General features: G+C 33.3%; 1 protein-coding gene across 4 annotated transcripts in view; it reads right to left on the minus strand.

Moving 5' to 3' along the window:
• Window positions 1-8,427: 8,427 nt before the first annotated feature.
• LOC119635194 (CD2-associated protein) overlaps window positions 8,428-14,853 on the minus strand; it is a 32,396-nt gene continuing 25,970 nt past the window's right edge. For all 4 annotated transcript variants that reach the window (XM_038029875.1, XM_038029874.1, XM_038029876.1 and 1 more), the window contains 2 exons: window positions 10,177-10,818; window positions 8,428-10,117 (listed from right to left, as the gene is read on the minus strand). In XM_038029875.1, coding sequence (XP_037885803.1) covers window positions 8,790-10,117; window positions 10,177-10,818 — 1,970 coding nt within the window. In that variant the 3' untranslated portion in view covers window positions 8,428-8,789. The remainder of the gene's footprint in view (window positions 10,118-10,176; window positions 10,819-14,853) is intronic.

A 14,853-nucleotide genomic window follows, 5' to 3' on the forward strand; every position in this document is an offset into this window, starting at 1 on the left:
AAGTGCTTTTAAAAGGAAAAAAGTTTTAGTTAGTATTAAATTGGACGCTCCTATGCACATCAACTCTGGTAATCTTACTCTTTACAAATATCATCATCGGTTTATAACTTTTATTTTCATTAGATTAATTTTTTCTCTTTTCTCTTAAAATTTCGCATTTATACTCTTCTCATATAGAGTATATATATCTCCTCTCATATGAACACACTAGCAAACGAGTCTAATTTTCATTATCATCTGTGCTTATATATGTGTGCATAAGACTTACATAAATACGGACGTACACATAACGAGAATAGGATGGATATGCGGAGCAACATATTCGCATTGGTGTGTAATTGTTATTCACTGAGCTGTGTCAGCATAGAAATATTTTACATATTTTGGTTGTTCTTTTGTTTTCATTCATTCTTGCTTTTATTTTTATTCATTTTTTTTTTTTTTTTTTTATTCATTTTTCTAGTTAACAGGTTATTTTTTGATGTCAAAGATGCTGCTTAAGCTAAGAAGCCATATAAACATTTTTCTTATTACTGTTGTTATTATATTGTTGCTTTTAAAAAAGTCTGATAAATAATTTTCAGGTTTGTCACCATTACAGCAATAGCATAAATTATCTTGACTGTAAAAGTCGGGGAGAAACAAATCTTATAAACTCTTATTAACGCAATAAAAACCAAACGATGCTACCAAGCCTAAGCTTCTACACATATACGCGATTAACTTTGTTCTACACTTTTAATTATGCGATTTTTTTCTTCTTTATTATCGGAAATATTATAAATCGCAATTATACCGCCTGTTGATACTATTTGCATAAAATTTTATTAAGCATTCAGTTATGCGTTCTCCACATGAGAATTTATATTAAAAGAAGGAAAAATTTATTGCTTACTCTCTTGGGTTATAAGGTTTATCTAAAACTAAAATTGTTTTCCTTCTGAATCATCAGTCATCATCATGGTAAGATTACAAGAATTGTAACATAATACGTAATGTTGGTGCCTAATTGCCTGACTGCGGGAAATGTCTTCACTAAGAAATTTTATCTATGTAGAGAATGTATGTAAAAGAAGAGGTTAAGTAGTCCGATCATTAATTTTTCAATTCTTCAATGTTCCCTATTACGACAATGATTAAATGTCTTTACGATTTCAAATGTGTAGTTATTCTTAGAGATATGATTTCTTTTTTAAAAAACTAAAACAATGCGTATTTATTTGAGATCCTAAGCTGAGTAAGACGCATTATGCAATTGACAAAAAATTGAATATCTGCTTCATACAGCTATTTAATATACCATAAGTCAATATAAAGAAAGTCGCTCGTGTACAGATTGACTTTGCAGCTTCACCACAGCTGACGAACATAAGAAAACCTATCATAAGCACCTTCAAGTCGAAAATGGGATTGGCATTGCTATAAAAATATTTTTCGTCATCCTAGTTCGGACACTCTTTCAATATATAATATTCTCGCAGCTTTCGAAGTTGATGCACGCATGGAGAAACAAAAGACTTAAGAGACAAACTATCAAAACGATTAACAAGATAGACACATGCACTGTGGTATGGTATTCTACTACTAGTAATGGTCACAATGAAATTTTCTAATAATTAACTTTGCGGTAAAAACACGTTGTGATGTCCGACCATGCTTCACTTCTTCCCATTTTCGTGCTCCTTAAACCGCTAGGACAGGACCAAAGCAAAGTCGCCAAAACGTATTAAATTACGCGTAATCTTTTCAAAACTAAAAATAAATGAAACATTCAGACCCAGACTACTACTAATCCCTAAATGTGGAAAATATTGCTTCACGCAAACATAATTGACTAAAAGTAAACATTAGATCCCTTGTTCGACAGATAAGAGTAGCTACACATATTTGGCAACATGTAATAGACACACGAATGCAACAACAATGCAAAACTGAAATAAGGAGCTTTCTCGTTAAAATATTGTGAAAGTCTATCCAATCGCGCGTTCGCTTTATTCTCAATTTCAAACAAATACAGACTCAATTATTATCAATTGTAAACAAATTCAGACGCTTGCTCTCAGATGTTTGAAATTTTTTTGAATTACTGTCAAATGTTTCAAATTTTTTCATATTAACAGTTGCGTAATATAAACTGTTGAGATAACGGTGTGGTGTGTTGCCCTGTTAATCGGATGAGATTTTACATAAAGTAGTTAGCATACCGTTAGGCTAAATGTAATTTTTCGCAGAATGATTACAAAACATTTAAAATATTACACAAAATTTTTATTAATTTATTTATTTATTTTCTTTTTGTTGTATTTATTATAATTATTTGTATGTAAATTTTTTATGCCACATGAACATGTTATCGTTTGTAAGTATTATTGTTCTTAGTTATATGTAATATGAGAAATATAAAATTAATTCTCAATCAAAAGCATATTTAACAATTGTACGTTAATTAAATTAAATTAAAATAAGTATTTATCTATAAAATTAATTAACTAATATTTTTTTTTTGTTTTTTTGTTTCGCTTTATTTATAAAATCTTACGTCTTTTTTCAATCAAGTAAAATTTGAAAACTTCTTAAGTTAGCAAAAATATGTGATGCGTCAATGAATTAAAAATTAATTAATTAATTAATTAATTGATAATTACAACGATATGTAAGAACATGTTGGAAAATTAGAAAATTTGTATGTAGGGCTGATTGTATAGGTATGAATAGAAAAATATTTTATTTATTATTTTTAATTGTTTTAATATATTAATTCATTCTTTTAATAAAATAAATAAATATAAGTATTTTTAAATATTATTGAATAAATCTTCCAAGAGTTACTATTATTATTATTATTATTATTATTTAGTTTATAAATAAACTTTATAAGCAATAAATTTAAGAATTAAGGAATGAGTTACAAGTCAATGTTGGATTCTGTCGACGTTAAAGACATTAGCTAAGCCCAAGTAAAAAATTTTAAATCTATATATAAACTATACACTCAAAGTATTATTAAAGATTTATCCGAATTTATTCGGCAAAATTAAAAGTTATTAACGATTGTCGTTTGGACAGGGAGACGAATGTCTTCACCAATCACTAATACTTCTAATTATCCATCCACAGCAAACTTCTCAGTTTTATCGAGAAATTAACCTATAAATTATTGCACTTTTTTCTTTCATTTTCGTACCTACCAGTAAAGGATTTTTGCTATTTTATGCGAGCTAAAAAATATAGTCTCAGTATATAGCGTGTTCGACCTAAATGACTAATGACTAATCGTTGAGCAATTCATTGTAATTGTCAAAGCTGTAAAAACTATGTGACGAGTTTAGACCTGATAAACTTACGTATCACTCTCATAGTAAATTTAAAAAACATGTGACTCCCCTTGAATGCATAGATAATTGAAATAATTTCAAATGAACTGACGCATCAGTAGACTGTGTTACGACTTATGGCTGGCAGCAGGTAGCTGTTTTTCTGTTTAAATGCGGCTCAGAAGGGCAGTGTGTTTACCCTGTTTACTCCATGCAAATGTTGAAAGAATTAAGACAGAGCCATTATTTGTTTCACCGATCCGATTCAGAATCTGACTTGAGCTTATCCGTCCGTCCGTCTTTCCTCGTTTAGTCAATGCATTGTTAAGTGTGTGTAACAATTTTGGGTTTCGTATGTGGTCGCGGCTTCTCATAAACTTTAACAACATTTTGTACACGGGCATATATGGGAACATTTTTGAGCCCCCTCTCGTATAACGTTTACCACGACAACTAGACCTGAGAAAAGGGAGCGGCGAACAGATCTGATTTTCAATAGTTGATTTACGAAAATAGGCCCATAATAGGAATTTGCCGTAAGGACTGGCTGGATTCGCATGAAAATTAAGCCTTTATATGGCAACAAAGTTTAATTTATAATACCTTATAACGAAAATTTTCTGGAGTGTAGTAAAACCTTTAACCAGAAAAATAAATCCGCTAAATTTGAACCCTCTCACGTCTAAGGGCTTTCATGAAAGGTAAGCCTTCATAATAATTGTTGTATTATCACGAAATGAATGAATGAATAATCGTCTTAGGTAGTGTGGTGTAGGGTATTTAAAGTTCCACCTTATCCGACAATGATGTTTATATTGGTTGTTTGAAGTTACAGCACTTGTAGCTCGGCTTTCTTTCCAGCTACGATATTGTAGCTCTCACGAGAAAGACGAAGCCTACATCCTTCAACTAAGCAGTGGCCAATGGACTTTTCAGCAGCTGAATTAATCAAGAAATCTGTATTACTTAGTTGTTTGAATGATTGTCTTCCTAGACGGTTGACAGAATCTTCGTAAGATATGCCTTTCTTTTCGTCTATCTCGTTAAAAATTAAGATTGAGAATCGATCTGCGCCGACCGTGAAAACTCGAAGAAGAAAAATTTCGAATTCTTTTTTCAACAACTTACAGACTATAGCACATGTCAAGGACGTAAGGAGTCATTTGAAAAAAGCAATCATCTCTAGCGGCAAACTTCCCTTCTGTTGGTTGCATTCCTTCTAGTCGGAGAGGCCATTTCAACACAGACCTTTTAAATCTCGGCTCGGAAATAAGTCGTCAGTTGAAGGCTTTTTAAGACTTAAGATAAATATCTTCCTCTACGCACTTCTTCTATGCGCCTATGTTCACTATTTGCACACACCACATATGTTGCGCATAAATTCGCCAAGCTACCAAGCATACCGAAGAAAGTAATGTGTTAAACGTCTATGTAAACATCATGATAACAAACATTCTCTTTAAAAGTAATTTCTTAAGCTAAGAGAAAAAAAAAGAGAGCTAAACATTTTAACATCAACTAACTGGAACCTAATTAGCTTAGCGGTTGCTTTTGTATCTATCTTCGATTCGTTTTAATCCGTGCATGACATAGTCCAGAGATTCTTCTATTTGCCGCAATTTATTTTCGATAATTGGGTTACCCACAGGTTATCGTCTACAGAGTCCAAGTGTTGTAATGTAAATGAAAACTGTTTTTGTATAAAAATATTTGTTTGTTGTTGTTGTTCTTGTTGTTATTTTTTAAATGTATATAAAATACTTTGTTTATTTTATATGCATATATATACATATATATATATATATGCATGCATGTAAGTAATTGTTCATTGAATAGACGTCATATCGAATGTTAATTCTAATCGTTTTCATGAATAAATCTATGAAGTTTTCGTTTTGCTTTCTTTTTTCATTTATCTTGTATTTTCAAGCCCGTAGGATAGTTTCCATCCAAAAATTTTGTTGAATTTGTTGAGGGAAATTATTATCACACAAATGAAAGGAATTATCCTCTATTTTTTTTTATTTTTTTTATTTTTTTTTTTGTTCATTTAAAGATAAAGAATTTTTGTTTGTAAACATTATTAAATATCCTAAAACTTCCAATTATCGAATTTTCCGTGACGATAACTTGGTTTCCTGTTAAAAATAGAAAGAAAAACATCAAAGCAATTTTTAGTATATGCAATAAACATACGTGCAATATAAGAAACGGAAATATTTTCACAACGAGCGAGAAAGAAAGATAATGTGAAATTCTTCTACTCTGCTATAAACAAAAGGCAAAAAAAAAAGAAAAGAAAAACAAGAAAAACTCGCACATATCATCCACACATACGATAATTGATAAGTTAGGGAAAATAGATAATATTTTGCTTAGACGGATTATCTAAAAAACTTAAAATAGAAGATAAAAGTAAATTAAGTTTTGGGTAGAAGTTTCTTCCCAAGTGGGCCCTCACAAGCGCATGTAGTTAACCAGTTAACTGAACGCGACAAATATATAAGTTGTCACTCGTCCGTCCGTTCGTCCATTGTCGCTTGTTCATTAGTCACTTTGTCGTTTGGCGAAAAAAAAATTAACCCCATCATCCGTTCTTATTGGCTAATGAGTTTCTTTAATTCTTGCAAGAAGATTTCTTATACACAGAACCGTAAGATTTCCATTTTCCCAATTGAGAAATATCAAATTTTTTCTCCTTTCACTAACGACAATTATTACGTATTTAAGAAACCTAAACGTTCGCATATATGATCTTAGGCGTCAAGAGTTCAATATCTTACTCGTGGACATGAAATTTGTTTCTCTTCTGGCAAAAGATGAAAACTTGCAGCGGAGAAAAAGAGGAGCAAGGAGTAGTCAAATTTGTAGTGCGTTTTTGCGAGAAATACCAAATACAAACGAAGCACTTGAAGATGTGTACGAAAATATATATCAAGATTAGCATAGCTTTAGACGGCATTGGCAAGAAGTAAATATGAATTTTACTCTATTTAAGAAGTGACGCCTGGAGGCAGCAAGAACTACTTACTTTTCCAGTTCCCTCAGTTAAGCTAATATTGAATAATGTCATGAATTGTAATAGTTGATGCTAAAGGTGATTAATAGTGCCCTGAGTCTTAGGGCAAAGACAGACAAGTCATTCGCAATTAAAAGAAAGGTTAGCCTGACAACTATTTTCAATATTTTAATGAAAGATTAAAAAAATTTCGAAATCCGCGCGAGCTGGCTTCGAACCAAAAAGCCGCAGGGTGAATGCGAAAGTTCTATTTGCTTCCAAGTTTTGTAGATTAATAAAAATGAACCTGACTTCTGCAAGATGACTAGCTTTTGTCCTTAAAATCCAATGTTCCCAATCGTGATATCATCGCACAACGTAAAGGTCGTAATAGCGTTGGAAAATAAGAAAAGTCAAATGATTTAAGTTTCAATGCGTCGACATAAACACTTGTGTATATTTATAATAATTAAACTTTGTTACACAATATTTTCTTTATTTACTTTTTTTTTTCTTCTCTTTTTAATTATAAAAAAATGTACAGATGACGGATTAAACGTTATAATTTTAAAATAAATTTGTTGTTTAGGAAAAAAAATAAATCAATAATTAAATCGTTGTATAAAAATTGAATATTTTTAAATAATTATATATAAAATACAATAAAAGTTATAAACACTTAAGGTTTAGAATAAAAAAAAAAAAAAAAAATTGAAAAGAAAAGAAAAGAAAAGAAAAAAGCTAAAGGGTAAAATCAATCCTTAAATGAATATCATATTCATTCAACTTTTTGCTGGGGGACAAAAAATGTATAAAAAACTGGAAGAAGGGGAATGTTAAAGAAATTCACCGTTTGTTTGTTTCTTTTCTTTTTTTTTTTTTTTTCTTTTCGAACATAATCTATACTAGGTATGTTAGGTGTTAGCATAATACGAAAGAGGAATGTGTGTACAAATTATTCATCATATATGTGTAGAATGGCATGCAGTACTTTTGGTTTTTTTTTTTATTTTTATTATTTTTTTTTTTTAATTAAAATATTTCGGGAATAAGTTGGGCGGGAATTATGTCTTTATTGTGTTTATTATAATTATTATTACATACATACATTCATCCATTTTAAGCTTAATATAAGAGCTAAAGAAAACACAACACAAGCGATTAAATCCACGACCAATGTTTGATGATTGTTTGAATCAAATTGAAAAATCCTTACAGGTAGGTGTCTTAGCATGACAGTAAGTGTATAATAAATGGGTAGCGGTGATGGAGTTTCTTAATAGATGTACTTGCATATATATGGGATTTATTATGCAGGCTTTTTTTGTTCTCATAACATCGCATGTTCAATGGGTACATGTGCATACGTTCTTTCTTTAATTGTAGCAGAACATTACAAAGTTCCTAAAACTAAGGAAAGACGAACAAAGAATTCGAAATTCCTATGCTTGCATAGGAAATTCATTAGAAGACGTACCGTATGAACTTGTTAAAACAAAGAGAAGGTCAAAGCTTCCAAGATGCGCTTTGCAAAACTTTAAGAAACTCTTGCGGCACCGACCAGAAATGTATCCTTTAAGTAAATAATTATTTCGCTCATATGTCTATGCATTTTCTAAGCAGAGAAGGGAAAGCTTAGACGAGAAGGGTTTCAAATAATTCGTGATCTCTTCTTTCTCTCTCGTAACGATCGTAATTATATTTATAATCGTCGCAGGAATGAGTCTAATGCTTATTAAACTTAAGAGCGAAGGCACTGTGGACTGATCCCATTTCTCAGTCAACCAAGTGCATATATGGTTGTTTCGATACTTTTCAACTTTTTCTAGTACTCTTAATACTCTCTTCCCTCCTTCAATTAATATATGGGCATCTTTTTCAGTTTTCAAGGTTTGTCAATATTAAATTTTAATTTAAAAATAAATAAAAAATTGTTGAAGAAATTCTTATTCAAAAAACATTCAAATCATAATTTATTTTAAAATTCTTCAATAAATTCTAAACTTTTTTCACTTTTAACTTATTTTTATCTTTATCTTTACTTGTTGTCTCTTTCCACGACATACTGTGAAGTCTGTTTTTTTTAATAATAAAGACTTTCCTTCTTATCTTTACCATAAATGTAGATATAGAAAATAAACAATAGAAAAAAAAAAAAGAAAAGAAAAGAATTAGTAAGAAAATGTTTGAGCACACCCCCCAAGGGACAGTTGATTGATGTAAATGCTGCAAATCAACCATTGACTTTGAAGGGTTTCTCTTCTTTTTTATGATGTCCAACAAATTTCTATATCGTATCGACAGCCCTACAGCCCACTCATGTCGTGCATGCAATCAAAAAATTATATATCTTTATCTTTTCATTCACTCTCTCTCTCTCGCTCTCTCTCTCTCTCTCGCTCTCTCTCCCTTTCACACACTTTCTATTGCGATTGAAAAATTACTAGACTACTGAAAAACTACAAACGTTTTCGTCTTCAAACTTGAGTCACGCACTGTGCATATTTATCCAGTTCACTTCTTAGATTCTTGACGCGATCCGTCTCATCTCGCAATGAACGTACCAGCTCGTCGATGGTACGTTGCTGTGAGTATACTAGCGTTTCCAATTTGTCCACTCGCAATTCTAATTCAACTAAGCGAGCGTTGTCCGTTTTACTACCAATATTGTTCTCCAATTGATTGTGATGATGATGATGATGATGATGTTGATGTTGCTGAGGAGGATGAGGATGCAGATGTTGATGATTATTTATGACATTTGACGAATTAGTGTTGTTCGATTTTTGGGCCGTTGTTGCGATTGCGTTGGAAGATATTTCGGCGGGAGAGGCTGATGTATTGCTGCCACTATTGGTCGCGTTGGTTGATTTTAAATTATTTGAACGTTGACTGGAGGAGGCCAAGGATGGCGATAAGCTGCGATTGCGTAACGATAAACTGTTTGGCCTTGCTCGCACATCTTCTACCGTACTTGTAGTGGAATGTATTGAACTGTTGACTAAATTTGTAGACGCAATTGTTTCCGAAGTCAACTTGGCGCTTAAGCTTTTGGTCATGGCCTCCGTTGAAAGTTTGCTGGTGGTGGTGGTACTCGTACTATTACTACTTTCCATCACCATTGACTGTTGCATCTTCACAGAATTGCTAACAATGCAATTAGTATTGGTGGCGCTTGTCGTTACAATATTTGAACTAGAGTTACTTATTTTTAATTCTTCGCCAAATAGCTTAGAGGTTCTTTCGGCTACTGAACTGGTAGTACCACCGTTACCGGCGGCGGTACTTGTTGCTGCCTGACCTTCCACATTCGGTGAAGGAGTCTTCTTTCGAACTTGCGATGCCTTCAACTCCTCCATCCAAGGTGCCTTCTTGCGTTCCCATTCACGTGGTTTTGGTTTAGCTAATTGCTCTTCACTTGTGGAATTGTCATCAGATTTCAGTTGATCGTCGCTGTGATTCGCTTCGCTACCACTGCCACTACCATTTAAATATAACGTGTTGTTATTGCTCTCTCCCACGGAGTACATGGCCGCTGATGGTGGTCGACGTTTGGGCGCCTTCACGCGTCCAGCACGCATATCCGTTAAAATGGAACTGCGCTCCACATGATCGAATTCTGTATCTTCACCAGCTATAGTGGCTGCTCGACGTATAACAACATTACTATCATTTGAATTCGCTACCGAACTACTGGGTGATAGTTTGCTACTAGACAAACCATCAGCAGCGTCGTGAGACACCGCCGTAGTAAGCTTGTTTTCAACATTTTTTACCTTCTGCTTGAGACCCGAAAATATGTTGCCTTAGGAAAAGAGGACATTTTACATTACTTTTGTCTATATAGAAACAATTTTAACTTACCCGCAACACTTGAAACTGAATTTGATTTTTTATTAGGTATGGTGGGTTTTTTACTAAGTACTGGTGGCGGTGCGGTTTTCGTTTTGTCATCAACATTTTCGTTACTTTTGCGCAACTCACTTGAAGAGTTACTCATCGAGTTAGTTATGTTGTTTGCGAAACCGTTGCTGCCGCTGCTGCTGCTACTTCCGTTTTTAGTTTCTTGCTGTTGCTGTATATTTAACTGATGTTGCTGATGTTGCTGTTGTTGCTTCTTTAAAGCCAAACGTGTTGCTGCGTCTGAAGCATTTGTTAAATCTAGATTTTTACTTTCCAATGACTTGCGTTGAGCCGCCACATTACCGCTAGGCAGACCCGTTTCAGAAAGTATATCGTTTAACGAATCACGTGAGCCAAAACTATCTTTTCGATTCGAACTATGCGTTGAAGATGTACTGCCCGATTTTTTTATTAAAGATTTAGTAGAAGCACCAACACTATTAACAATGTTATTAGCGGTGGACATGGAGGATGCGCTTAAGTTTGAGGCAGTTGCCGTTGCATTACTAACAATATTGTTCGTAATGTTTGTCGATTTGGCAGTTCTATGGGATTGCTGCGGTTGTGCCTGATGCTGATGATTGCTGTCGTTTAACGGCGAAACTGTAAAATATTTAATCAATAAATATTTTAATTTATTTCGAATACCAAATTAAAATAAAATAAACAAGGCATTCAACTAACACAACGAACTCTAAGTTCTTCAAAAAGCAATAAATAATGATTTTTTTCTTTGTTTTTTTTTTTTTTTTTATTTACGAAGGGAACTTAATTTAGTTAATCTAAATAAATATTTAGTACAATATTAGGATTTTATTATGGTGAGCGTAGTTCATTGTCTTCCATTTTGGTGTAATTTATTTATTTAATTACATTAAATTTAATTTAAATGCAAGCAACGTTCGGTAACTACGTTTCATTTTCATACATATTAACACTAACGATATTTTTTCAAACTTGTGAATCACCCATATGTGCTTGGCTTACTTACTATTGACTATGACAGTAATAATCGAAAAGTAAACAGGTTTTCAAAACAAAGAAAAATTTTATATAACAATCATAAAAAATTACAAAATTAAAAAAAATATTTGTTTCTAAATATTATTTAAAAATACCTTTAACCCATTCTCGCAAGAAGAAGGCGATTTCAATTTCTAATTTCGTGGATAATACGCGAACGCATATCACTTCGAAGATTTTTAAAGGCTGGCCCTCTGGTTTCCCTCCCTCCCTAAAGGGATATATTATGTGCCACCATTTCTTTCACAGATTGATACGTCTATCTTACTTAACGACAAATTATTGAAAAGGAATCCTTCAAAAGGAATCCGAAAATTAGTTGAAAATCTCAAGGAATGTAAGTGTATTCTTATTAGCCTAAAATTCTGAATAGACTAACCGATTGGATCAATTTCAACTGGGATGGAACTCACGTTCCTAGATCCTGCAGGAAAAGCTCAAAGTTTTATTACAATTGCCACAATTTGTAATCCACAAAAAACATGGCTTTCAATTCCCCAATTAGAAGGCCATGTCTTCCGATGCTTTTCGCCGTCTCCTACCTAACGTGATAAGTAGCGTGATGGGTAACTAAGATTAAACTTAAGCAAATATATGTGTATTAGATTTCTCAACAGTTTGCAACGCCTAGATAAAGATAAATCGGAGGATGAGTGTATATAGTGTTACACATTATGTATGTATGTATGATTTACAGATTTTATTGGGCAAAGCACTACTAATCATGTCATGGAACACATTATCACAGCTAATAAGACTTGCATACGATGCGGACACCGATGTATGGATCGCACGTGTTGTACAAAAAGTGAGCCGAGGTCGAGAAAACCACGCTAGGGTCACTCAGAAATCAAGGTGATACGTTGAACAGGGTATTTCGATTATCGTGACGTTGTGAATGCTTGTCGCCGTTCAAAAGATTAGTTGCGAAATTTCGTGTCAGGGAAAAAATCCGCCAAAATTCAGAGCAGAATAAAACTCAATAAACAAGTGGGCTTGCGCCGCAGATCTATCTCTTGTGTGAAATTTTCAATTTGTTCATTTAAAGGAAAATTTTATATGAAAAGTTGCCTTCCATTTTATTCATAAATGTTCATATATCGGCAAATGGTTAATATTCGCTTTAAAAGAAATTCGCTATCGAGTTCACTTCAAAGCAAAATACAAAGCACAATACATTTAAAAAAAGTTAATTCAACATGACTTAAATAAGACAAACAATAGGTAAAAGCTTAACGGCTATTATGATGTAATACCAGCATAATAGGAAACTATTACTGTACGAAGTGGTTATGGTTATTGGCAAAGGGGAACAACTCTAACCGAAAATCAAGTACCTTAATTTTACTATGACAGAGAAAGAGTGAGAAAGGGAGGAACATAAATACATTTGAAGAACATCGAATTGTTTCTATAGTCAACAGTCAGATTTCTAATCAAAGCGATGTGAAAAGGTTGAGAGAGCTCGAGAATCTGGAAAATTTGGTTACAGCAGTCGGTGCGAGGGACATCTGTAAGCTGTATTGTGCTGTTGCTGTGGGCAAGTTCCATACTGTATTGCATTCAGGGATATACCGACATTTTTCCATGATTAAGTTTCAAGCCTAATATGTCCGGTAGATGCACTACCTTTGTGGACGAGCATTAGCCGGACAGCGTATATAGTCTTTTTCTCATTTGATTCAATCTGTCTGAAAATCGATAACATATCGAAAATTGGATCGTAAACGCTATGCTCTCTCCTTTATTGAATTCTACGTGACTCGCCCCTAATTATATATCTAGATTCTAGTCTCATAGCTTACAATCTCATACGGACTTGAAATTAAGGAGAAACTGTTGCCAGTAGCCATGCCCGACATCCACAATAGCGTGCATATTTTCCATCTGTTGCTGGATGCTTAAAACTCACAACGGAACAAATACATTTTTGTATGTATTTCTACTCGTAATCTTTGCACTAACGAACTTGAACGAAAAGTCGTTATCAGCCACTATCTGGTAGCAAATGTATTCCATTTCACTTAATGAACGAAAATGAGGGTGAATTACACCTGTTTACTGCTTACTTAAAAACAAAATTGATTGCCTCGACATAGGCAGTTGAAGGTACATAAGGAAGAGTCTTATATAAGAACAATCAACAACGTATTCATTACAAGTTAATTATATTTCTCAGCACTCGCTTGAAATTTACGTGCATCACCTAACTGAACCAAATGTATGACAATTGTTTAGGCGCATTTTGTTAATTAGCTTTCACTTGACATTTTTTTTATTCGTTGGACTTGTTGATGATGGTCTCTCTCCCTTCAGTCGAAAGACTTGGTTTTGCTCAATACCTGTGGCAGAGCAAACTTTTGTACGACGGCAGAAATCTGAAAGCGGATCTTAGTGATATAATAAAGTTTTCAGATCTCCTTTGCGGAGAGAAATTTCTATACGCATAACCCAAAGAGCTCTCAAAAACATATATACATAGAGTGTATATATTCTCTATCTGTCCCCCCTTGTGGATGTATGTTGCGTTCATTAAAACCTCGGCTTTACAGTTAAGGCCAGTATTGAAAATGAGCCAAGTCGATCAACGAACTCACCTACAGTGCAGCACGAATCTCTGTCATTACTCATAAGCCGCCATACATACAACAATAAACATTCCCACTAGTACTCTCTAGGTACTTGCATATAAGTGGACACACCCATCACGCGTTCGCAACCATCTAGTGCTTCCAAAATGCATATTTTTCCTTTTTTAAAAACAAAAGTAAACGTACTACAGATGCGACCATAGTTGAATATAATTTTCATGTGTGTGTTTGTTACGTCTTTCGCGTTTTCATTCCGCATAAAACACCCAACCATTTTCTTCAATTCTGGTGGTTGTGACTTTAAAGGGTCCCGAAAATATTACAAAAAGGACTAAAGCTGTTGCTAAAGTCCTTTGGGGCGTCTTTCAGGGCAATGATTAAAATTAACAACAGCAGCGAAGTTGTTCGCACCTCAATACCTGAGATGTAAATTCTCCTCGACCTGGTTTATTAAATCGTTCCCGGATGGTTTGGTTTTCTTTTCACTATTCTATGCTGCAATAGCTGGCACCTTGCAAGCACTATTTCTTGCCATTATACAAAGAACATTCCTCGCAATAGATAGCGTATTTTGCTTCGAAAAAAGAAAGTATTAGCAAAGATAGCAAGTGAAAGAAGAACACGACTTCAGTCTTAACGTTTTTCGATTCAAGTTATCATTAAACTCTATTCAGTTTCACTAACCGAGATAATGGAAAATTTGTTGCTTTTCTGTTTCAGAGATTTTCGTCAAATATCTAGATATACCTTTCGTTTGTTTTTGTTGTTATGTTAACACTTATGCCAGGAAAACGTTACTAAATAAACATAGAAAACGAACGGACGAACTCACACTAACTTTCAAAATACTCAAGACGTTGACAGGTTGTAACAAAGTGAGTGAAAAAATTCTTCTTGCTGTTGTTCTTCTTTGTTTTTGTTATTATTATTTAAATTCATAAAAATTTTAAATTTAAATTAAATTTTTTATTTTTTTACCTTTATACAAAAAAAAAAATTTTGCTTTTTTCTTTTTTAATGCAAA

The sequence above is a fragment of the Glossina fuscipes genome, unplaced genomic scaffold (genome assembly GCF_014805625.2).
Source record: "Glossina fuscipes isolate IAEA_lab_2018 unplaced genomic scaffold, Yale_Gfus_2 3, whole genome shotgun sequence".
Taxonomy (NCBI): Eukaryota; Metazoa; Arthropoda; class Insecta; order Diptera; family Glossinidae; genus Glossina; species Glossina fuscipes.